General features: G+C 37.1%; 1 protein-coding gene across 1 annotated transcript in view; it reads left to right on the top strand.

Annotated features, from left to right (window-relative positions):
- Positions 1-24,190, top strand: part of PIP5K1B (phosphatidylinositol-4-phosphate 5-kinase type 1 beta) — a 108,691-nt gene that overhangs the window by 76,471 nt on the left and 8,030 nt on the right. Inside the window, exons 9-15 of the mRNA XM_032206542.1 lie at positions 8,322-8,533; positions 9,930-10,013; positions 10,121-10,169; positions 10,699-10,783; positions 14,363-14,518; positions 15,275-15,419; positions 22,312-22,429. Of these exons, the coding sequence (XP_032062433.1) occupies positions 8,322-8,533; positions 9,930-10,013; positions 10,121-10,169; positions 10,699-10,783; positions 14,363-14,518; positions 15,275-15,419; positions 22,312-22,429 (849 nt within the window). The remainder of the gene's footprint in view (positions 1-8,321; positions 8,534-9,929; positions 10,014-10,120; positions 10,170-10,698; positions 10,784-14,362; positions 14,519-15,274; positions 15,420-22,311; positions 22,430-24,190) is intronic.

The following is a 24,190-nucleotide window of genomic DNA, read 5'->3' as shown; positions in this document are numbered from 1 at the left end:
CTTCCAAATTCATGAGGCTGGAAGAATAACTTTCTTTTTTCCCTCTGTAAATTAGGTATATTAAGAGTGAGATTCAAGTCATCTTTACCTTCTTCACTCCTCTCTTTAAGAAGTCGTACTACAGATGAGAAAACAAAAACCTTTTCTGACATATGAAGATTGAGACAGTGTTCCTTCTGTGGAATAGTCCTTAATTTCTATACCATATTTTTGCATATTTTTTTAAAAGATAATAACTAAGTGCCTTATAGGAGTTATGTGAATATTATTTAGCTAGTATCACCATGCTATCTGGAAAACTAGATTTTCTGAATGCCATTTTTGGATGGTAGCAATAAAGGTTCAAGTCATCTTTCTTTCTCATTGCCTAATATTTTTCAAGACATAAGGGTCAAAATGCATTGCTGCCAAGACTTTAAAGTAGAATTGCAAACCAAATGACTGAGTACAGCTTTTTATAATAACTTTCTCTTCTGATAATTTTAAGTGGAAATTGAGCCTACTTATTCCAAAATTGCCTTTTACCAAAAATATTTTTGTGGTGTGATGTAACACCATTGTGTTTCTGTTTGTTTTTCTTTTTTTTCCTTCAAACATTCAGTAACAATGGTCGGAAATGATCTGATTGCTGGAAAAGCAACAGGCATAGTTTTTTAGGGATGCTCTCTACATTGATAAGAATTTTATGCAAGTTTTAGAGAATGTTTTAAACAAATATGTGATTACCTATTTTTCATTTGTAAGTTAATATTAGATTAATTAATATATTAATACCTGCATTGTAAAAAAATCATCTACAGAAACAGTGACAGTTATTCCAGTTGTGTTCTTGTGGCTTTTAATTTCAGAAAAATATTTCAAAAGGTTTTTGCTAGTGACAGTTGAATGGCTTTTTAAAGTCTACATATTTCCTTTATCACATAAACAACAAATATAGAAACATTAAGGTTGGAAAAGACCTCCAAGATCATCTGGTCCAACCATCCCCTATTAGTAACCTAACAAAGAAGCATATAAAGACAAGGAAATTGAGAGTTGAGGGACAAGGAGGGTCTTACCTCTTAAGTTTCTGATCCAACTATTACTTTTATCACTGCAGTTTTAATGAGTTGCTGCAAAAATCTGAAGCTTTTAATTCATTTAATTAATAAATTCACGCTTCTTTTGTTCTGGAGCAACTATAAGAGACCTTGTATGATCAAATTTGTTCACAGGAGTTTTCAAAACCCTTAGTTTTGCTTGTTGTTTCTGTTGCTGTCATTGATATTCTTGTCTTTTTTTCTATCCCAAAGGGTTTATGCAGATTATTCTTTAACCCAAATCATTTCAGTCACCCATTTTACAGCAAGTCCTTTCAACGAGTAATGCTACTTAAAGGACTAAAATGCAGCAAAGAGCAGTTATGCAAATACAGATGTCATGGCATGGAGGTGGAAGACCTGTTAATCTTTGATAAAGGACCTCTTGGGCAGAAATGATATTTTGAGGAGCATGTGTGTAGAGATCTGATACTACAGATCTCTTGTGTCTTTATATATTATCTCACATACAGTATAAGTTGAAGCCTCAATTTTCCTCTTTGCTTCTACTTTGAATATCAGAAACCAGACTGTAATTTTTAGAAGTATTAGCTAGTGATATGTTACAAGATAAAGGTTAAGGGACAAGCAAATAAAGGGGATGTCATTGTGGGAGTCTACTACAAACCACCTGGCTGGGATAATGGCACTGATGTAATATTCTTAAAACAACTAAGAGATACCTGTAAATCAGCTGCCTTTGTTTTTATGCATGACTTCAAATTCCGAGAAATGAACTGAAAATATGACACAGCTGATACAAACAGGTCCAGGAGATTCCTAAGACACCTTGATGATGACTTCTTGTTACAGGTACTAATAAGGGAACTGACTAGGAAAGTGCTCTCCTAGATCTGTTGTTTGTGAACAAAGAGTCTCATATGTGAAGTTGTGATTGGTGGCCATCTTGGCAATTGTGGCCCTGAAGTAGTCAAGTTTAAAATTCTTGGTGACATGAGGAAAAGTGCTACCAAAACTTCAGTCCTGAATTTGGGAACAGAAGACTCCAGACCACTCAGGAAATTAGTTGATTTTCCAAGGTCCCTTGGAAAACTGTTTTTGAAGGCATTGGGTTCCATCAGTGCCAGGCAGTTTTTAAGTACCGCCTCTTAAGAGCACAGGAACAGGCAGTTCCAAAATGTCAGAACTCAAGCAGATGGGGCAGTCAAGGTTGGCTTGGCTGAGTAGGGATCTTCTAGAGGTTAGGTGAAAAATGAAAGTGGCTGGTCACTGAAAGTAAGGTTGGATGACATGGGAGGATTACAGAGATGCGGTTTGCCTTTGTAGGGAGAAAATTTGTGCAGCCTAAGTGCAATTAGAGTTGAAGCTGGCCAGTACTGTGAGGGATAATAAAGAGTTTTTCTAAATATGTTAACAGCAAAAGCAGGCCAGAGAAAACATTACGCTGTTACTTGATGAGGATTGTCACCTCACAAATATGGACATAAACAAAACAGGGATGTTTAGTACCTTCTTTGGCTCAGTCTTCAACAAATGATGTGTTCTGGGACCCCAGATACCCTGAGATGGTTCAAAATGGTGGGTTCTAGGACCTCAGATGCCCTGAGTTGTTACCCTGCATTCCATGACTGCAGGAACGATTAACTCCCAGACAACCTCAAACTTGTGCAGGATTTGCAGCTCTAGCTCGATGCATGCATGTCTATGGAGCTTGTTGGGATTCATCACAAGATACTCAGAGAGCTGGCTGATCTCATTATTGAGACCTATCTCAATTATTTTTTAGCAGTCTTGTGAATCTGGAGAGGTCCCAGTTGATTGAAAGCTAGCAAACATTGTTCCAATTTTCAAGAAGGGCAAGAAGTACCCTGGTAATTACAGGCCTGTCAGTCTCATTTCAGTAGTTGGTAAAATTATGGAGAAAGTTGTTCTGGGAGTTACTGAAAAACACCTGGAGGACAATGGAGTCATCAGTCATAGCCAAAAAAGGTTCATGAAGGGAAGGTCCCGCTTAATGAACATAATAGCTTTTTATGACAAGGTCACCCACCTAGTTGACCAAGGGAGGCCAGTTGATGTAATCTTTATGGATTTCAGCAAAGCTTTTGATACACTTTCTCACAGTATCCTTCTGGACCAAATGTTCAGCATACAGCTAGACAAATGCATAATAGAATGGGTGAACAATTGTCTGACAGGTTGGCCTCTAAGAGTTATGGTAAATGGTGCTACATCAGGCTGATGGAAAGTCACCAATGGGGTTCTACAAAGCTCTCTTTTAGGGCCAGTTCTCATCAACGATTTAAGACTTGAAAGTATACTGAGTAAGTTTGTGGATGATGCTGAATTGGGAGGAGCAATCAACTTCATCATGAATGGAGAGGCCTTGCAGAGAGATCTTGACAATTTAGGGGGCTGGGCAATCACCAGCAATGTGCTTATCAAGAGCAAGTGCTGGATTCTGCACCTGGGACAGGGCAACCCTGGCTGTACCTACACACTGGGGGAAGAGAGGACGGAGTGCAGCCCCATAGAAAGGGATTTGGAGGTTTTGATTTGGCAAGTTGAACATGAATCAACACAGCCAAAATGGCCAACTGTATCCTGGGGTGGATTGAGCACATTACTACTAGCTGGTTGAGGGAAGGGATTATCCTGCTCTGTGCTGGTGTGGCCTCACCTTAAGTGCTGTGTGCAGTTTGGCACATCACAATATAAGAAAGACATGAAACTGTAAGAGCATATCCAAAAGACGACTAAAGATGGTGAAGGGTCTAGAGGGCAAGATGCATGATGCGCAGCTGAGGCCCCTTGGTTTGTTCAGCCCCGAGCAGAGCAGGCTGAGGGGAGGCCTCATGGCGGCCTGCAGCTCCCTCACGAGGGGAGCGGAGGGGCAGGCGCTGAGCTCTGCTCTCTGGGGACAGCGACAGGACCCGAGGGAACGGCATGGAGCTGGGACAGGGGAGGGTCAGGCTGGGGGTTAGGGAAAGGGTCTGCACCCAGAGGGTGGTCGGGCACTGGGACAGGGTCCTCAGGGAGTGGTCATAGTACTGAGCCTGATGGAGTTCAAGAAGTGTTTGGACACTGCTCTCAGACACAGAGTCGGATTTTTGGGTGGTCCGATACGTGGCCAAGAGTCAGATTCAATGACCCTTGTGGGTCCCTTCCACTAGGATGTTCTGTGATTCTGATATTTCTACTGAAATGGGAAGGGATTCTACATAATGCTTTGGAATGGTTGGGGATTTATTTTCTTGAGATAGAAAGAAGTGTGCAAATGTCAAATGCATAGTGATGGGACAGGTTTAGAAATAATCTAAGTGCTTATCGATGAAACAATATTACTATTTTATTTTAATATATTTTCTTATGTTAGAGAGCGATTATTGATTAGGTGTTAAATTCATCTTGTTTCTGCTAGATTAGTTCCTATGGTCCCTTTCTGAAATGTGTATAGGAGTGGAAATGCTTCCCTACATGGTTATCCTCTTAAGTTTTAGCATTTCTTGAATGTTTGAAATTATCCTTTTTTGAGTAGTATTTTCTTCAATTTTATGTAGTTGCCTTTTGTGGTTAGCAGCATGAATGCAGATTTCACTGTCAGACAGTACACAACTTTGGGCTGCATCTACAATAAAAATGAAAATGTGGCAGAAGTACATGCTTCTGTTCTGTTAGTCATTGGCTGAGATTGTTCAATTTGGCTATGTCTAAGATGATTCACAGAACACTTTATCATCTGATTAGCACAGAGAAGGGAAAATCTGAATCAGGGAGTTATTTTTGCCTGTTCAGAAACCAACGTATTTTGTGATGCCACTTTACGGGGTTTTTATATAGTGTGAATGCAAAGTAGTGAATGCATAAGGCTAGAATAGAACGAGTGAGGCATGCTGCCTGGAAGCTGTCACAGCAGCTAAACCCAGCCCTGCAGGCAGCACATGGTGACCAGGTGACAACACTGCTGAATGCTGAATGCGTGTGTGTGTGTATATATATGATTTTATGATTGTCATTATCAAATACACCTAATCATGCTCTGTAGAAACAAACAAGAATGTTCTTGCTGAAATTTCCTAGTGCTATTTTGCTGCAAGGTACATTTCAGATGGGTTATAAGAATAAAGACTGAATTTCTCTCACTTTACCTACACAAGGTAAATTTCACATTTCTGAGCATTAACGTCAATTTCCAGTGATCCCACATGGATGATATAAGGTATTTTAAAGACCTTGCTCATTTTGCTATACGTATATGCCTTTATAGGACTGATTTCTTTGACTGTTGATCTCTTTTTTTTTTCCCAATAGATTAGAAACTCATTTCAGTACTCTTACAGCAAAATCTTGATACCATTTATCAATGCATTTTCATCTAAAATCAGCAGAACTATTTGCAAGCAGCGCTTGACACAGGAAAAGGCTTATACCTGTTTGTTTTCCTAAGATACTGCATGTTCAAAAATAGTTTGATGTACTGCATTCTCAGACTTTTTTCATTTGTGCAGGTTTGTCTGCAAGATGTTATTTACACATTTTCAAATAACCATGATTTGTGACTAAATATTGTTAATGATATGTATGTGAGAACCCTTCAGTTACCTTCATTTGGAAATCCTCTTGACTGAAGTAAAAGTTCTGTCTTAATGCAGGCTGTAGAATTTGATGTTATTCTTTTCTTCAGCACTGATATTTGAGATTCTTTCCTGTTATTATGGGTAATAATTTCTTATCAACATTTTCCTTAGACACTGACAGGTCAATGAGGTATGCATAGATCTGGTCAAAAGATGTATATTTGCATTAGGAGTGTCTATTTTGATTATCAAATTTTTAAGGGGGATTAATCAGAAATGTGTATCAAGCCCATTCACAGTCAAAGAGATGAATCATATTACAATATCCTGAAGACTTAAGTCATGCCTCTTAAGAGGACCATGGATAAAGTTTCTGGGGAGCAAAGGTGGGAGTTCATACACTGTGGTTTTTCAGTAATTCATTGGATGTGCACATGCTTCAACTTCATAATGAACTGGAATAACAAAATGGCCTCTTGTTTTTATGGTGTTTTTCTTTGTTGATTTTAGAACAAAGAAATAAATAGTCAAAGAGACTTTATGTCCATTGTACTATATAAGTACTATGGATTTAAGTGACAGTGGTGAGCTGATGTAGTCAGATTCATTTTATCACAAAACAGGTCCCTAGGGAAGAAGATCCAGCATACTACACCATAGCCTTCCATGAGGCTGGATATAATCTTAACTGTAGGTCATGCAGTTAGTTAATGCAGTTAAATTGTAGCATATCTAATGTAAATAAGAGTAAGGAATAGGTTGATCACAGAACTTCCAGAGATTACGTTTATAACTGTAAAACAAAAGTGGTTAAGCTTCTTTCTATGTTTGGCTAGTTGTTGAAATTTGGCTTTGCATAAACAGTGTTATTAGCTGTTTCGTTGAACTAATTATTTTTATAGAGGATGAGATCTGATTTTGGGGTTCTGGGCATGCTTTTTTTTTTTTTCTTTTTTTTTTTTTTCAGCCAACCCAGAAACTAATTCAGTATGTGGTGGCAGATATCCACTGATTACATATTTTTAGTGTCTGCATTATGTAATGTCTTTGAGAATGCCTTTGTAAAGATTGGTAATTAGTAAATGGTAAGGGAAGTTTTAGAATTTATTTGACACTAGTGTATTTGCGTTTATATACAATACCTGTGCTAGTCTTGCAATTCACAACCATAAAATGGGAAGTTATTAGCCTCCAACACACAATTAGTAATAACATTTTGTTATACTGTCATATAATTTAGAATGTGCTTTTCTATTGTGTCCTGAAAGCCTAGGTGGGTTCCATTATCAAAGGATGCTCTGGAGTATTGACAGCCATAAGTAGCAGCCTTTTTCTAATCCTACCTCGGTGCAGAATTACTCAGAGCAAGATCAAACCTATGATGGTTTTTAGTCTCCTTTGTCTCTGGAAATTGGGATGAGTCCATGCCTTTCCACACTTATGTTGCTTTGTTCTATACTTGCTTTCTTTGCTTTACATACTAACAGTGGTGCTAAAATTGATCCACTGTGTTCCTCATCGAAGATAAATGCCAGAGACAGGAAAGAACTCAGCTTCTAGTTACTTTGACAAGTGTATAAGAAATACAAATGGAGTGGAACAGAACTTTCCTACCTCTTTGCATATATATTTGGTCATCAAAGTTAAAATTATCTCTGAAGATGACTGTTAAGTAGTAGACTACCTTTACTTCCTTATACAAATTCAGAGGTGATTAAACCTTGCCTGGTGATTATCAAGAAATCTCATTTTAGATTTGCAATATATGTCCTAGAGTTCAGAAACCAGCTCGATGTTCTGTCTAAGAATATTTATGCTTTGAATACCTTCATTCAACTGACGTACCTGGAGTTAATGGTCTTTATTTGTTATCACTATGAAGTCACATTTTGTTCTTTTTTGAGCAAAAAGATGTACTACTGCATCTTGGTTCAGTGCCAAAATTTACACCATTATCATTGGGTATTTTGTGTCAAATAAAGCATAAAGCATTTCTGAGATGCATGAAGTAAAGTTGAATGGTACAGCCTATTTTTCCTGGTTGCTGTTAATTTTTCTCTTCACTGCCATTTTACAGGACATTTAATTCAGTCTGTGTCAGCTAACACTTTCATTACACTGCTAGATGTGATTACAGGTTATTTTATTTCAGGTTTACATGTTGACTTGAACTTTTAATGGTATGCCATATTTAATGCTGATGTAAGTGGCTAGAAACTCATGATACATGAGCATGAAAGAAGAAACAAATGAGTGTGATAGCAAATGTGTTTTTTTTGACATTTGAAAATTCTCCAAGAATGCTCTTTTGGTTATAAACAGGAGGTGTAGATACAGAAATTTGTTTAGTTTAGGCAAAAATACTCAATAAGGAGTCTGGAAAGTATTATTAGAGGTGACTTAAACAAAACAAAAAAGTAGTTCATAAATATGTAGTGGAACTATTAATTTATAATTAGCTATAAAAAAAAAAAAAATTCTGGATATTTTGTTACATTTCAGCTATGTATCTGTTTCTTTCCTCACTTGTTACAAGAAGGTTGAGATAAATAGGTAACTGGCGTTTGACTTGTGCACATTTTCCTAATCAAAGAAGTGTGTTTTTAAGGCCTATTTTTATTTAGGTTCTCAAAATACTTCTGTGTAATGGACATTGTATATAGCCCTTTTTGTTTTAGTACATCCAGTTCTTCTGTGTTGATAGGTTCTAGAAAGTTTCAAGATCATGGATTACAGCCTTCTACTGGGAATCCACATATTGAACAGTCAAATGAAGGAAAAAGAGGGTGAGACTTCCCAGAATGCAACAGATGCAAAACGTCCTGGAGGGCAGAAGGTTCTCTATTCCACAGCCATGGAGTCTATACAGGGGCCTGGGAAGTCAGGGGACTCTGTTGTCACAGAGGCAACAAACACGTAAGTGCCGTAACCCACTCTAAAGGTTGCTATAAAAATCTGTACACGGTTTCTTCAGTCTGTGCCCTTTGGTACTGACTGGCAAAACATTCAAGAGACCACTGCATTTCAGGAATTGAAAGGCAGTGTGTTTTAACTTTTTCAAAGGTACACCATTGAGATTTGCTGGAGACCAAGAAATAAAGATCTCGATTGTTGACTGATTGTCTTTAAATGCATGAAAGCAAATTTGGTTATTTCAAGGTGACTTAGGTGCAGTTTTCATAAATGCATTCATTTATAAAAGAGATGTTATAAGACAGCCATTACAGGAGTCCTAGATATCGTATAAACTAGAAACAGCCTGATAGCCCACAAGCAAAAACTGCTTATTAGCGTTGAAATGAATGTTTCTACAGTGTTTACTTTCATCTTAAAGTAATATGCTCAATATGTAGTACTGGATCATTAATTAACCACTGTAGTGCAGTCATATCTATGTATGATATTTCCTGAGATTAAAAACTGCTGCTTTTCTATTTTTTTCTATCTAGCAAAAAGTGCAAAAATTTAAATATATAGACAGTAATTATTCTCCTGTTTCTTTTGAAATACATTCCATATTAGTGGAAGCATTGTGATCATCATTTCCATTCTATGTAGTCAGTTCTTCATTATAAGGATTTAATTTCACATTCAAAGGATTTATTCTTCTCATGGTTCTCAAGGGAGCTGTTCTAGTAAATACAACTGATGATACAGAAGTGTGTTCAAACCTAGAGCAAACAAATTGGAGAATTATGATACTCAGTGTTAATAGTTTCTAAATATTCAGAGGTCTAGGATAGAAGTTAGAGCTGAATTTCAACAAGTTTTTACAGTATAATGTTCACACAGATCATTTTGAATGCTCTTGTATGGTGGTAGAGGTGTTGCACTGGCAGGGTTGGGTGGGGAGAGTGTTTTGTTTTTGTTTTGTTTTTGTTTTTTATTTATTAAAAGCCAAGACTGATTACACAGGTCATCTGAGAAAGTCCCCATGGTTATTATATATGGAAGACCAGGTATCATTTAACAGTAGTGATAACGTGGTGCTGCCCAGATCATGAGCAGTGCAGTATTACTGGTGAAAGGAGCAGTTGGGTCTTTCCATGGATTTCCAATCCTATCAAAAAGTTATCCCAAAATATTCCGTGTTTATGATGGATATTAACCTGTGTATCTGAGGTACTTTAAGTTTGCCATTTAAAATTGCTTGCTAAGGGACCCACATCTGACTGACTTTGCATTGTGACATCTGGCTTTAAAGTTGTGCATTATTTCTTTGGATTTTTAAGTAGGTACAGTTAACCTGCTAAGCGACAAAATCAGAGATCTCTTAAAAGATAATCTAACTACATTGTTTTGTTTTTGTCAGAATGGGAGGTATTCCAGCCAAAAGCCATAAAGGAGAAAAGCTGCTTCTATTTATGGGTATTATTGATATTCTACAGTCTTACAGGTAAGTGGCAGTTGAATTTCATGTTTTTATTGAATAAAATATTCTAAAATTGCTTACAAGTATGGAATATTTATAGAGCAATTCTGACTTTGTTTTTATGTGCTTAGGTTAATGAAGAAGCTGGAACACTCATGGAAAGCTCTTGTTTATGATGGGGTAAATATATATTTTTTTAATTGCTGATATTTAGGTAATGGGAATCTGACTTCTGTTGACCAGGGAAGAGCTAGTTCTGGCATAGTTGTAGTCTGCCACCACAACATCATCTAGAGTGTTGCTGAAATTTTTTAGATCCATTTCCCAATTAATGCTCTTACTTTATTTGTTGATCTTTCAAAAAGCAAATAATATGATCTTGCCCTTATTATTGACTCAGGACAATAGTCACATAGCAAGACACTGAAGAAAGTATGTAAGGTAAAAAATAGTATTTCCAAGTTCTGGAAAGATATTGCAGAATGTGGCTGTATAATTCATAATGCAAAATTTAATAAATGAAATTGTCTAATGTAGTTGAGACTTGTCTGAGCCACGTTTCCTTAAAGGAAAAAAATGTTGGTCTTCTTGTTCTGAGTAAGACAGAAATATATGATAGAATTTACCAGAGCTGTAGAGCTTTTCTCTCGACAATTTAATTTTGATTTTCATGTGGAAAATGTGACTGAGAACTTTTTCAATCTTATAGGACACGGTTTCAGTTCACAGACCAAGTTTTTATGCAGACAGATTTTTAAAATTTATGAGTACCAGAGTTTTCAAGAAAGTTCAAGGTAAGAAAGTTGGTTTTGCTCTTCTAGACACTGTTATGATTATTACTTCACAATACTTTTGTCTTGACAATAGAATAAATCTCTCTTCAAGATCACATGGTAACTCAACCAGAAGTTGAGTTTCTTCACTGGGTCTAGTGAGATCGTACCCTACTATGATAGAATTATGGGGAACTATTTGGTAGGTATTTTGTCTTATCAGGGGTATCTGAAGGTGAAGCAGGTTCCCTTATATTGGTATTGATATCAAGATAAATTTCATGAGCTAATTATGTGCCTAGTCCTTCATCTATTCAGAGGAATGACCCATTCACTGAATTTAATTGGCATTAGTTGATTAAATACAATTTCTAGAATGTTTGAGTGTAGCCATTCTTCCTTTTGATATGGATTTCTTCTGTGCTTTGTCAGGAAAAAAATGGGAAATTCACTATTAATAGTTTTTCACCTTTGTCACTGTTACCTGTTTCTTCTTTTTCTATCCATTTCTCCTTTCCTTAATCTTTTAATTCATTCTCAAGGGTAAATTACATACCATTATTAAGTACTTTATACATTTATACAGAGTACTTTACTGTTATTAGGTATGGGTTAAAAAAAATAATGGGAGAATGCCAGTAGAAACCCACCTTCACAACAAAAGGACATCACTACCTACCAAGAGTTGTCCAAAGACTTCAGTTTAAGTTTTTCAGCAACAATCTACTATTAAAATTAACTATTGATTACTGTAACTTCTCAGAAATAAAATGAATTATTAATGTAACTTAAAGTAGACCATGCTCTTAAGCATTAGGGTTGGAGGGGAAAGTGACCCTCTGCAGACCCTAAGAACAACAAAAAATCAAAACAGTAGATAAGTACTTTGTGAAATTACTAAATAAGAGAAAAAGGACTTAAGAAGAAAAGGGAAAGCTGAGAGAAGCCAAATTTAAAAAAAAAAAAAAAAAAGTTTGAGTGAGTGGGTTTTAGAGGAAGAAGAGAACTTGAATTAACCCTAGTGGTTTTACATATACATGCTACGTTGTAACAAGTACTCAGGAAAATAACACTTTTGGAGAATCTTTTTTTTAATGAGTCAATGGATAATTCTTCTGTGAATAGAATAGGTCATGCTACTGGAAGGATGTTCAATCTGAAGTATTGAATATGCAGAGAAGAATGGTGGTGACTGCTGAGAAGTGCTCAGCGTTTGTGCAGTGATGAAAGTTGTAGGCAAGACATGATGAATATACCAGCGAGGCACAAATGAGTGCTTGAGTTTCACTGTGTCCCAAGCTGTAGTTTGGGGAAAAGCTGTCCTGGTTATCTGAGCAATCGTGGCAGGTGGTATAAAAAATGTAATATGTAAGACAAACAAAGCAGTTGGTATCAACCATTACTAACTTACTGCTTTACTGCCAAACTATCTTTTAAATCTGTGGGGGTGCTGACACTTCTTTTTTGTAAAAGAAGGCATTTATCTTCTAGGAAATACTGTTCTGTAAGTTTCATGGCTTTTTATAAAGCACAGCACAGTTCCTAACAAATAAATACAAATTGATTGGCTAGAACTATAGAGTTGATAGAGAAGCATATACTAAAGAAAAGATCCTGGTTAGCATTATGATAATCTTGTGTTTGGTTTGGAGATGAATGTTGATACGTGGAACAGACAGTTGGCTCAAATGCCACAGGAAGAGTATTGAGGCTATGGCATTGTGTCAAACTGATTAAAGGTGTTTTGTAAACACTTTTGTGACCAGTGTGAGAATGGTCTCTTTAAACATTGTTAATAGTTGTCTGGGTGAGAAGGAAGCCCACATGGAGTGAAGTAGAACAAAATGCAAATGAAGGATAGAACTAAATGAGATTTAAGTGAAAGGAGAATTAATGCAAATAGTAGTACAAGCTAACAACTTAAGGTGTTAAATACTAAAACCTTTGGAATGGGTAAATGATGTAGTATATTAACTTAAAATTACCACTTTATGATAATTTTATGGTATTAATCCACTGTTTGCTGATGTGAAATAAAACAAAGCAAAATTCAGATAAAAGGAAGGAGGAGGCTCCTGAGACTGAGATCTCCTGAACCATACAATAATTTTGCTAGAGCTGATGGGAGCTGTGTTATCTGAGATATATTCCAAAGGCCTTGTTACCTGGAATTCTTCCATACTGATGGAGAATAAACAGTACAGATCTCAATACTTCTCTCTGTTGAACAAATTAAATTTATCTTGCAGCTGTGTACATTTCCTGAACATCTGAGTATTTTTTTCAGTTCTTTCTATTTTTTACTTCTAGATTTATGTATGCACAAGATTCAACCCTTTCTGTAAACTACAATGTAAAATTAAGGACACTATGGCTAATTTTCTCTCTGATCTTAATTTGTCTCATTTTTCCAGACTATTAACCTGTTCTAATATCCCACTGTTATTGATTTGCATTCAAGGCTATTAATGTACTTTTATATAGATGAATAGTTCAAACACATTATCATTCTTTCACAAAAATAAAGTAGGAGTGTTCTTGTCTTCAGGAACATTGCTTCTGAACTTTGAATTAGATGTTTCAGTTTAAGTTCTTGTTCTGAATGTAAGCTTTTCCTTTAGTGCAGAGAGCAAGCCTCCAAAAATAACTATTAAAATGTAGTAAGTAGATTCAGATTCAGCTCAGCAGATCTACTTTTTACTTTTTTTTTTTTTTTACAATATTCTGGAGCTGTGCATCTGATTCTCTTCTTCCAAGCAAGTCCTTAGCCAAATGATGTTGATGCTCTTAATTTGAATTTTGGAGTGTAGCACAGTATAAACTGTTTTAGCGCATCTGAAGCGACTTTGCTCCAGTGCATGGAGGTCAGTGGCTGGCAACTAAAAAATAAAAACCACTAAATGCACTAGCTGGTATCCTTCTGGAAGAGAACTACAAACAGAGGTCATGATCCAGTAACAGTAATAATGGTCAGATCCTAGATTCACTAAAATCCCATAAGTAAGTACAAAGTTCCTGCTAAGATGTATAAAAGGGATGCTCATGCCTAAGTATACAAGCCATCAATATATTGGAAGCGTTTATTTTACCCAAGGAAGATTGGATTTGAACATGCCACTGAAGTGGATAAAAAGTGGATACTTTGCGGTATCATATACATCATTATAAAGCAGTAGTTCACAGGTCAAGAAAGTGATCATAACCTCTCAGAATACTCCAAAACTTTTTGGTTTTCCTGTCTTGTGTTTTCTTCTGTGTCAATCTGTCTAATTACACAGGTTGATGCTACATAGGAGATTTGTATCATTATTGATGTCAATTGGTTTACTGACTTGACTGTTTTTTGTCAGTAGGAAACTTCAGAAAAAAAACAAAAGTTCTTCACTTGTAGATGAATAGCCAATGCCTGTGACTCTTGGTTTAAGCTATTTGATAAGTGATTTTGTATTTGAATGGATACAGTCTATCTGGATTCTTGGTGTCTATCCACTATCCAGAAACTCTAGCTTTATAGATGGCTTGTCTTTCTGTATGCTGTTAAAGGTAGGCAGGTTGATTAAGATGACTTCATTCAACACCTGTGTTCATTTGGTAATGCAGCTTTAAGATCTTCACCTTCCAAGAAACGGTGCAATTCCATCACTGCCCTAAAGGCAACGTCACAAGAAATAGTGTATGCTGTTAGCCAGGACTGGAAGGATGAGAAACATGGCATCATTACTGAAGGACAAAGCTACTCCAGCCTTGATGAGGAAGGTAATGACTTTCAAATCAACAGCCTAAACGGTGTTTTTAAAGCAATTTTAGTATAGGCCTGAACCAGAAGGTCTCCAATTTGGCTGATCTTTAAAAACTTGAGGTTTGGGTTATTTAGTTAATACAGGGGAAGAACAGTTAGTTGTGTTTGTCAGAATGCACCTCCAGGAGCAAGAGGAAGTCAGAAGTCAGTTTTAATATAATTTTAGTATTTTCCTCATTTTCAGGGAATCCTAAAACAGTATGTTCAACACAGGCAGTAGATTAAGGCCAGAGCCTGTACTGTTCTTTTCTGTGATTTCTAAATGAACGTGTCACATGAAGTGTTTTAGAGCTCAGTTTGTTTTCCCCAGAATCTTTTTGAAGAGATACAGAGTATGCCCCTTTCAAAGTGCATCTGCAGCCTGACACAAAGGAGAACCAACCACCTAATCCCATACGAAAATTGGGCCCTCACAGCATGAGACCAGTTCTGGAACTTAGATGAACTCATCACATATTCATACCAGTGTTTAATATTAGTCCATGGGTTTGCTCTGTCATCTGCAGGAGTGTACTAGCTAGCAGCTGTAATCTGCCCTGTAGTGTGAGAGTATGGGTATGGGCACACGAGTATCATCTCATCAAATCAAACACGTCAGGAAGCTTAAAGAAGCTGGTGAGAGCACGAGGTGACTCTGTACATTTGCATAAGGATTCTTGGATCCAGTTTGAAATGACAGTTGTTAATGTTGTTCTTTGTTTTTGTGAATTTAGTACTAAGTTCGCGCCATCGACCGGATCTAGTGCCAAGCACTCCTTCTCTGTTTGAAGCAGCTTCTTTGGCAACCACAATTTCTTCTTCTTCATTGAATGTAGATGAGCGTTATCAACGTGATCAACCTATGCTCTATTCTAGCAGGTAAAGGTTGTATATTTGGAATAATACTCCCCACTGTTCTGGTTAAAGTCTGACAGCATATGTAATGGGAGGAGGCTCTGCAAAAGAAAACGTAGTATGTGAGACTATCTCTAGATCAGAATTGACCATCACCAGTGAAGAAGGGGTGTCATTATGCCATAGGACCTGTTAAGTATTTTGCACTGAGCTCACAAAATAGAATGCATAAATACTGCATAAATATTACAGTACACCTTTAATTTTTTGTCATGTTGCAAAACTAAACTAGGCATTGAAAACTTGCTTAGGCCTTAGTCTGTTTCACAAATGCATGTATACTAAGATGAGGGTAGGAAATACTTGTAACTTGGCTGCAGCCTGAAAAACCTGGGGAAAACTTTGATGCCTTAGGAAAAGGGAATTGCTTTCAGGTTGATATTTATTCTGAATGTGGAGTGCTGAATGATCTTCTTTACATTCCTTCAAAGTGACCATTTCTGAAGTGAATTTCTATGAACCTTCTCCAATGGATGTGATGAGAGCCTGTCTAATTTTAACCTAAGACAGATGAAAACAGGAAGATCTCAAGGAAAGTGTAGACACTTGTGATCTAGCTTGGAGGTGATCTGAGTTGTGTTTGAATGCCTTGTAGCCATGTCTGCCCAATACTGTTGTTATGCCAGTAAAGCTTTCTGGGAGATTGTGTGTACCTGTAATCTACCAAGTGTGTCTGAAAGGAAATTTTGTGTTGTGCTGTCTTGCCTGCTTATTAGAGATCATTTGCCATATGTGGTGTCACAGACTAGATGTTTCTTTATCTGTTTTTGTCAGGAAGGGTATCTTCTGTGAAATCAAGCATCTTGAATTTATTTGTAGTAATTTGGAATCCTGCACTACACTGTGTCTATATAAATTTGGTAAGCTTACTTACGTACTGAAATGTAGTCCTTTACTTTGCATTTTGTTCAAAAAGATCAAGTTATTTCACAAGTAATCTTGAAGCAGTAGAATTTTCCTTCCCTAATAAAATTTGACTAATTGCTTTTGTATAAGAAGTAAAATGACTTGCAGCATTGTATGATCAAAATTATATTTGCAGGTACCATTTTCATTGAGTTGAAATAAATCTTAAATTTTCCATAGGTCTAATGTTTTGCTAAAAAAAAAAAAAAAAAATTGGAATGAGGTATGGTTTAGGGTCTAAAAAAATTATTATTTAATTACAGAACATGATAGGTTGTCCCAAAAAGCCTTTACACAAACTTTAAGAAATACGCTTAAAGTTTAAATATTAAGAATAAAGTTTAAATATTAGAATATTAAGAAATATGTACAGCTGAAGTTTTGTTTGTTTTTATTATATATTGGAGGCACTTCAGTCCTACAATAAGAAAAGCTGGTAGGAAAATAAATCAAAAAAAAAAAGCCAGATTGATGCCTCTAGTTTTAGATGCCTTAGTTTTTTCTCACTAGAGTTCTTCTGAGCATTACAAAATGCTGTGCTGCAGGACTCAGCACTTTGCTGTTTAAACCATAAAGCCTGTAGCAGTCTTTGAAACAAAGCCTGAATAAATGATTTGTTTACAAATGTAATCCTGCTGTCTTTAAATATGTAATTGACTATGAAATTCTACTTCAAGTTCTTCAATTGAATCACAGTTTGGTGTCTTCTTTTTCAGGCTTTTTTCTCCTCCTTCAGAGTGTCCTAGCACAAAGTAGGTAGTACAAGAATTTTCTCATAACCACTTAGAAATCTCTGTTATATGATAGTGAAAGGAAATTGTCCTGCACATGTAGTAACAATACAATGCCTGGAAGGCTCCTTGGCTGCCATTAATGCTGATAAGCAGTGTGTGCCAATACCATTGAGAAGACAGATGCTGTTGTATGCCCCATTAAAAAAGAGCAATGATACTTTTGAATACCTTGAGGCACACATCTCAATACCTTGAGACACACATTTGTAACCTCAGTTTTTCAGAACTACCCCGTTTCTATCAGCCATGAATCTGATCTTTTTCCAAGGAGAGACACATGGCATTTTATCCAAGAAAGGAGCTCATTATCACCTCGAAGGTGCTTAGCACTTGTGGTTTAAGTGAGGAGCTGCTGCCAGTGTGGCTATCCATTGGTGACTTGCCGAGTTGGAGTTGGCTTCTGAAGCTTTATGTGAGGAGAATGTATATAATCCTGATTTGGTATGGATTAGAACTAGCACAGTTGTTAGATAATACAGAGCAGTGGTTAGGGATTTGAGATTTCAGCAAAATGGGGAGACTGAGCAGCAGTCATAGACACATAGCTTATTAGGAGCGTTTGTCCAGACTGTCAGCTGACTGTTTTTCACCAAGCTATTCCTCAGTCCTTGAAGAGTTAGAGGAGATTTCAGGTGTTACCCTGGCAGTGTGAAGGAGTGGCAAAAGAAAGAAGTGAGGGGGGAAGATGGCTGTATTTTTTCAGCACAGAAAGAACTTCATCTACAATAGGGAAGTACAAAGGAGAAAGTGAACAAACATCATGTGATATAAGTTATTCAGCAAATGTAGGCTTTCAAGATTTTCCACTCCACCTCAAGTAAATTTATATGTGGCATGGAGCAATTTCAGTAATTAAAAGATTTAAAAGATGTGTTTTCCACAAGAAAATATATTCAATTTTGAGTCTAAATACCCTTAATTGAAAGAGTTTATTTGCTTTACTTTAGGAGAGGCAATTCTTACATATTATATCTGGCAGAAGTGATACCAGATGTATTTTTTTGTCTGAAGGTAAAGTTTTCATAGTGACTACTGATGAATTAAATTAAAGGTGATAAATAGGAATGTCCTGAGCATTGTGACTGTTGTCTCAGTTAACATTGCTTTTATAATTGCAAAGAACTGGAGAAGGTTGATGCTTTTACAGGTGCTTCTAGACTTGTTTTAAACAGTTCTTTTTTGTTTCATTTTGTTCAAAAAACAACAAACTCTCCTTCCAGTCTATCTTACAGCAGGTCTCACAGCTTCCAGTTACAAACCTGAATAAAATCGCAATAAACCCCAATAAAGGGTTACGTTGCCTCTATGTCTGTACACCTACACAAAGAACCTGTGGCTTATATAGGGAGGATTACTGAATTACCTGATGTGTTTAAGCCTAGGAAAATAACCTATATAGAATATAATAATTCTTGTTTATGTATTCTGTACCTTCTTTATGTAAGGTGCAGAATGGACCTCTGCCTTCTCTCTCCTCTACTTTGCTGCATTTCAATTTCAAGTAACAACTTTGCAGGTTTTTTTGTTTGTTTTCATTGCAGACCACTGGAAATTTTGTAAGTCTTTAAGGGATTGTTTTTTTTCCTTTACATCATCAAAACTTCCTGAAACTCCCTAGCTTTGAACTGATATATCCCAAGACTTGACATTTTATCAAATAATCCTTGCTAAAACAGCTCAGAAAACAAGAGTTAAAAGCTTTTGCTGTTTTTGTAAGGGATTTGTAAGTATTAACTTTCCTGCTGTAAGAAATACACACCTTTTATGCATCTGCTTTTCTATATAGGCAAATTTTTGTGTTATGTTTGAATGTTCTGTCTGTCCACCCACTACCTTTAGCTTCTGAAGCTTAGAAAAAAATGGCTTGAGTTTGATTAAAATATAATTAAATTCATGCAAACTGAATGTAAATAAGCAACTAAGTGGAGGAAAAAGAATTGAAAGCTTTAATTCGTGAACAGATGCACTGAGACAGTGGGGGAATCCCCATGGGAGAGAAAGAGAATTTGACTATGATTGAAGCAACATGTAATATGTAGTTGAAAGAAGAATAAGGCTTTCCCCATTCTGCTGTGATGGCATTATTTTTTCTTTCTGAGGGCAACAGCAGAGTGGAGAACACTTGTGGATGATCATGTTATAAATGAAGTCTCAACTCAATCTGAATTTTGTAATATTTATACTTATAAAAGGTATAAAAGCTATAAAAGGTATAAAAGCCAAGTAAACAGCGCTGGGTGTGCAGGGAGTCTGTGCTCCACCAACACACACACACAAACATCAAACATTCTAAATATACAGAACATTGCTTTTACATACGAAACCCGAGTATGCCTCTACAATCAGAAAAGGTAACAAACAATCCTTTAAGTTCCATGACTTAACAGTCTTTATTTTCCATTCCTTTTGAACAATATGTCTTGCTTTAAGTTGTCAAGCAACTCGGTCTTCAGGCCTTATGTATCCCGTTCTTCCCAGATCGAAGAAAACATATCCATCTCCTTTTCAAGGCCAATAGGCTTGGGTCAAAAGGCACGTCCAGGTCACCAGGGGGCGTAACAGCAAAAGCCTTTGATGGCTTAGCGGTGGTGGGGCTGATGGCATAGCAGTCGGATCAGCAGAGGAGCCCGCAGCTCCCTCACTGTCTGGCAAACCACACGTTTCTGACTGTGGTCCCATATGGCTCTTTAAGGCCTCAGAGACTGCTCGCCAGGTGCTGAGCAATCCCACTGCAACCTTGTCGGTTTTAGTTGCAGAGTCCCACACCTTGACCTCAATTTGGTCCCATGTGTCAGGATCATAAACTGTCCGATCATTAATAAGGAGAATAAGCTGTAAGGTTACCAGGACAGTCTTTGTTCCTAAGGACGTATGATTCCCCATAATGCGCAGCTGCTTACCAGCGAGGGGCAGTTGTGTGCGCGGCTCCGCTTCTCTCAGCTTGAGCTTCTTCCCAGCTCTGGTGCACCTATTTCAAGCGACTTTCTGTATGAGCTTCTCTGAGCGGTTTGCCGAGTTTGGCCGAACCTATCTTCATGAGGCGGTCAAAGTGCCTGTTCGCGTCCTGGTCTCCATTCTGCCAGCCTGTTCCTCTTCACTCCTTTTTCCTGCTGCTTTATTGATGACATAACTTCATCACTTCGTGTTGCCTTTCTTTTTATCTTGAGGGCAGGCTCCCCTCTTATACCCTTCTCCCCACAGCAGTTCTTTTCAAAACAACTTCTCATTGGTCAAACAACTTTGCTTATAACAGCAACAGCAAACACCCAGCAACTTCCATGCCTAACGGCTGGAGAACAAGCAACAGGAGACCGCATGGAGTCCCCTGAATCACCCTTCTTTGTTCCCTCTAAACTCTTTTACATTCCTGATGGCCTCATCGTTAAGAGTCTGGTGTTATCTTCAACCACGGGGCTTTCCAACCCCCATGGCCACATTCCCAAATCTCCCCCTTCTTTAAATCTCCCCCTTCTTTATTAGTATCAACCATTTTCTCGACATGAATTACCACTCCGTGTATAACAGCAGTAAAGGTAGCAGTGATGTGGCCTATGTACATGAAGTGAATAACTATTTAAACTGTTTTTTTTTTCCTTTTAAACCTAAAATGATGCAGGAATGAAAGACAGGTATGCACTGCAGCCTGCCTGACTAGTTCTTGGTAGTGCAGAACACTGTTTTCCAGAAAGAATGGTTGACCATTGGCTTTGCATATATTTATAGCAGTAGTAGTTGCTGTGTGCACATTTGTCTTCTGTCATGTGGTTTTCATATATGGTGCCTTCGCACCTCCTGAAGCCTGAGTGGAGTGTCAAAATTCTGCAAGCAAAACTGATTCTTGATTATTTTTTTTTCTTCCTTTTACCAAGAATAGTATGGCTAATGATAGCACTTATTTTGTGGGAAATTATAAAACATAGTCACCATTTGGCAACAGCCATTTTTTCCTTCCTGTCTGTCCTTTCCCCTTCAGGAAAATGAGCCTTGGCAGAAGACCAATGTGACTGAAATGTTGGTTAATAGAATACAAACAGTGTGTTAGAAAACTGGTACTGAGTCAGTGGGAGCTGGATCACCTTTGGGACAAATGAAATAGTCTCGCTATTGAAAAGATACTTAATATGCTATATAGTAAAAGGAGCATTATGATGTGGTAAACGTAGTGCTGTGCACTGAATACTAATATGACGTGAGGACGACTAATGATTCATTATTCTGTTGAGCACTTGTGATTGTTTTCTACTTTGGATACTAGCTTCATCCTTTCTGAAATTATGCTCAATCTGAAACATATCTTAAGTATGAAGTACTGCAAAGGGAGAGAAAACTAATTCTCCTTTCCTCATTTATGGACTGATGGCTGTAACCATGTTTTGATATGTAGTTATAATGCTGAGTTGTTTGTTTTATTTCATGTGTAAATAGGTAACGAACACCATTTGAAATATGGGCCTGCAAAACTGATAGTCAGGTTTTCAGGGTAGCCTGGAGTGTATTACTTTCTGGCAGCTTGTAGATGAATGATAATGGGTGCCTAACTCTGTTAAAACACCTTTGACAATTTCAGCTTTGTGGTTCTCAGTGTTTACAAAACAAAACAAGATTACTGTGCAGATCCATCTCTAGTTTCACATCCTTTCTCCATAGTAGGGAACAGAAATCATATCTGTGATTGAGATTGTGAAGTGTATCTGCTCCATGAATCTCCTACTTTCATATCTGAACTGCTGGTTGCAGGTGATCCCTTACCTACCCGAGAAAATCCAATCTTACTTTGCTTAATTACTGAATCTCTTTTTTCTCCCCATTTTAAAATACTGCTAAATGTGGAAGTAGCTTCTGTTGAAATTAATGAAATTATCCCACACTGACTGTGGCATAGTTTAATTCTTTCAGTAGAGTTTAGGAACTCTATTACTTCTTGATAACATTTTAGTTAATTCCGAAGTAGAAACTGTGTGGTTTGTTTGCTAGTAATTTATGAGACCCCCATTAACTATCTTTTGTCAAGGTACCTATACTTGTTGATTTACTTTTCTTCTTTTCAAGTATTTGAAGCTTGTATGTTTAAGAGAGAAATTTAAAAATTTCAGCCATGACAGAGCTCGTCTGCAGCTTGTATTGTTTGTTAACTGTAGTCTCCCTTCTCTTTCTAGTAAAGGGTTGCCTTCAAGTTCAACGTATACTTTAGAAGACAGTGCCATCTATTTGACTTCAGAACAGAGCACACTGGAGACGGAAAATGATAATGCTTCAGTTTTGGATGTCTACTTAGTAAGTTGTCAAACTGTTTCTGGTGGGCTTTTTTCTGTAATTCCTCTGACTACTCTCAGCAAGAGACTTTAATAAATGCTGAACTTAAAGAACCAGAGGATCATTGAGGTATTTCTTAAATGAGACACATGCTTAAGTACCTTGCCAAAGCAAATCCTTCCAGAATCTATGTGCCTATTAATTATGGTGTTAATAATGAAGGTTTTTTTTCTAATGTTACGGGGGGAATGGCATACTACTTGTTTTTCATGCTTATAAGAGGAAAAAAAAATCTTCTTCACATTGAATATTCCACAATGGAGAGAGTAAATTTTCCCAGGGAGACAAGTTCTGTATTTACATAAGTGAATTTAAAGACAGTGAAGTAGAGCTCAATATAAAGTAAGTTAATGGCTCCCCTTTCTGTTCTGAAGGGTTCTCCAGTTGCGGTGTCTGGAATATGATTAGAAAAGGATCTTTTTTTTTTTTTTTTTTTTTTTTTTTTTGCTGCTTTGGCTCCTAGTGAGCAGTCTATCTGACTGCTGAAAGATAAGCAATAAGCTTACGTCTGAATCTTTGGTTGTCTTCATATCATCTGTGATGGCATTTAAACTTTTTTATCTGCAGCTGTTGTGGTTTAACCCTGGTGGGCAACTGAGCCCCACACAGCTGTGTACTCACTCTCCCCCAGACATAAAGATACTAGGCATCCTGTTATATATAACATGCCTGTTATATTTGATTGAAGTTTCATGCATCTAGCTCTTTCAGGCCCTTTTGAAAATTTCAGTAAAAATGTAGAACGAGTGTTTTAAGCTTGGCATTTTTTTCTGAAGGTTTGTTTTCCTCAAGCACAAATTAAACAATCCTGGTATCTTGGTCATGTTTTACTTCTATTTTCATGAAAAAAAATGTCTGTGACTTTCGTAGTACTAGAGAGTAAAGGAAAAAAGCAAAGACTTTTAACTAGCTTCTAGCAAGCATTTCACACAGTCATGGTTGCTTTCCTTCTAGATGAAGTTCACTGCATTCTTTATTGTCCTGTCTTTAACATTTCCTGACTTTTTTTTTTTTTATGAAATCCCAAATAAATCATGTTTGTTTCTGATCTCCCTTCTGCTCTCTGTTGGCCGTGCTTCTGATGTATTTTTCATTTTAGCCAGCAACCATTGAGTATGTACAGTACCCACTTAATAGCTACTAGCTTAATAGTCCCAACACGCTTGGAGAAGCTTTTGTCTATCCTGCCTCCACTGGAACAACAGTAGCAGGTACAAGCAACCAATTAGATACAGAACCACTTAGTTAACTCTGACAGCAAGTAGACCATTAAACCAGTCTATTCCTGTGGGCCTGTTGTTGATATGATGTTGGTATGAATAGCCTGTAAAGAGAGACAATAAATGCTGAAATGTTCAGGAAATGGACAAGTAATCAGGTACAGCCTAACCTCTTGGCCACACTTAACAGAGAAACCACTTGTTTAAAACTTTTGATTTTGGTTTATAACAGTCTTGTTTATCATAGAATGGTTTGGATTGGAAGGGTAGAAAAGATGATTAAAGATCATCAAGCTCCAAATCCCCAAGCAGGGACACCTCCCACTGGATCAGGTTGCTCTAAGCCCCATCTAACCTGGTCTTGAACACCTCTGGGGATGGGGCATCCACAGCTTGTCTGGGAAAGCTGTGCCAGTGGCTCACCACCCTCTGAGTGAAGAATTGCTTCCTAATATATAATCTAAATCTCCCCTTTTTTAGTTTAAAGTCACTACCCCTTGAC

Source organism: Aythya fuligula, chromosome Z, assembly GCF_009819795.1.
Source record: "Aythya fuligula isolate bAytFul2 chromosome Z, bAytFul2.pri, whole genome shotgun sequence".
Classification (NCBI taxonomy): domain Eukaryota; kingdom Metazoa; phylum Chordata; class Aves; order Anseriformes; family Anatidae; genus Aythya; species Aythya fuligula.
Note: the sequence above shows the minus strand (reverse complement) of the source record. Positions and strands in the feature narration are given on the sequence as shown.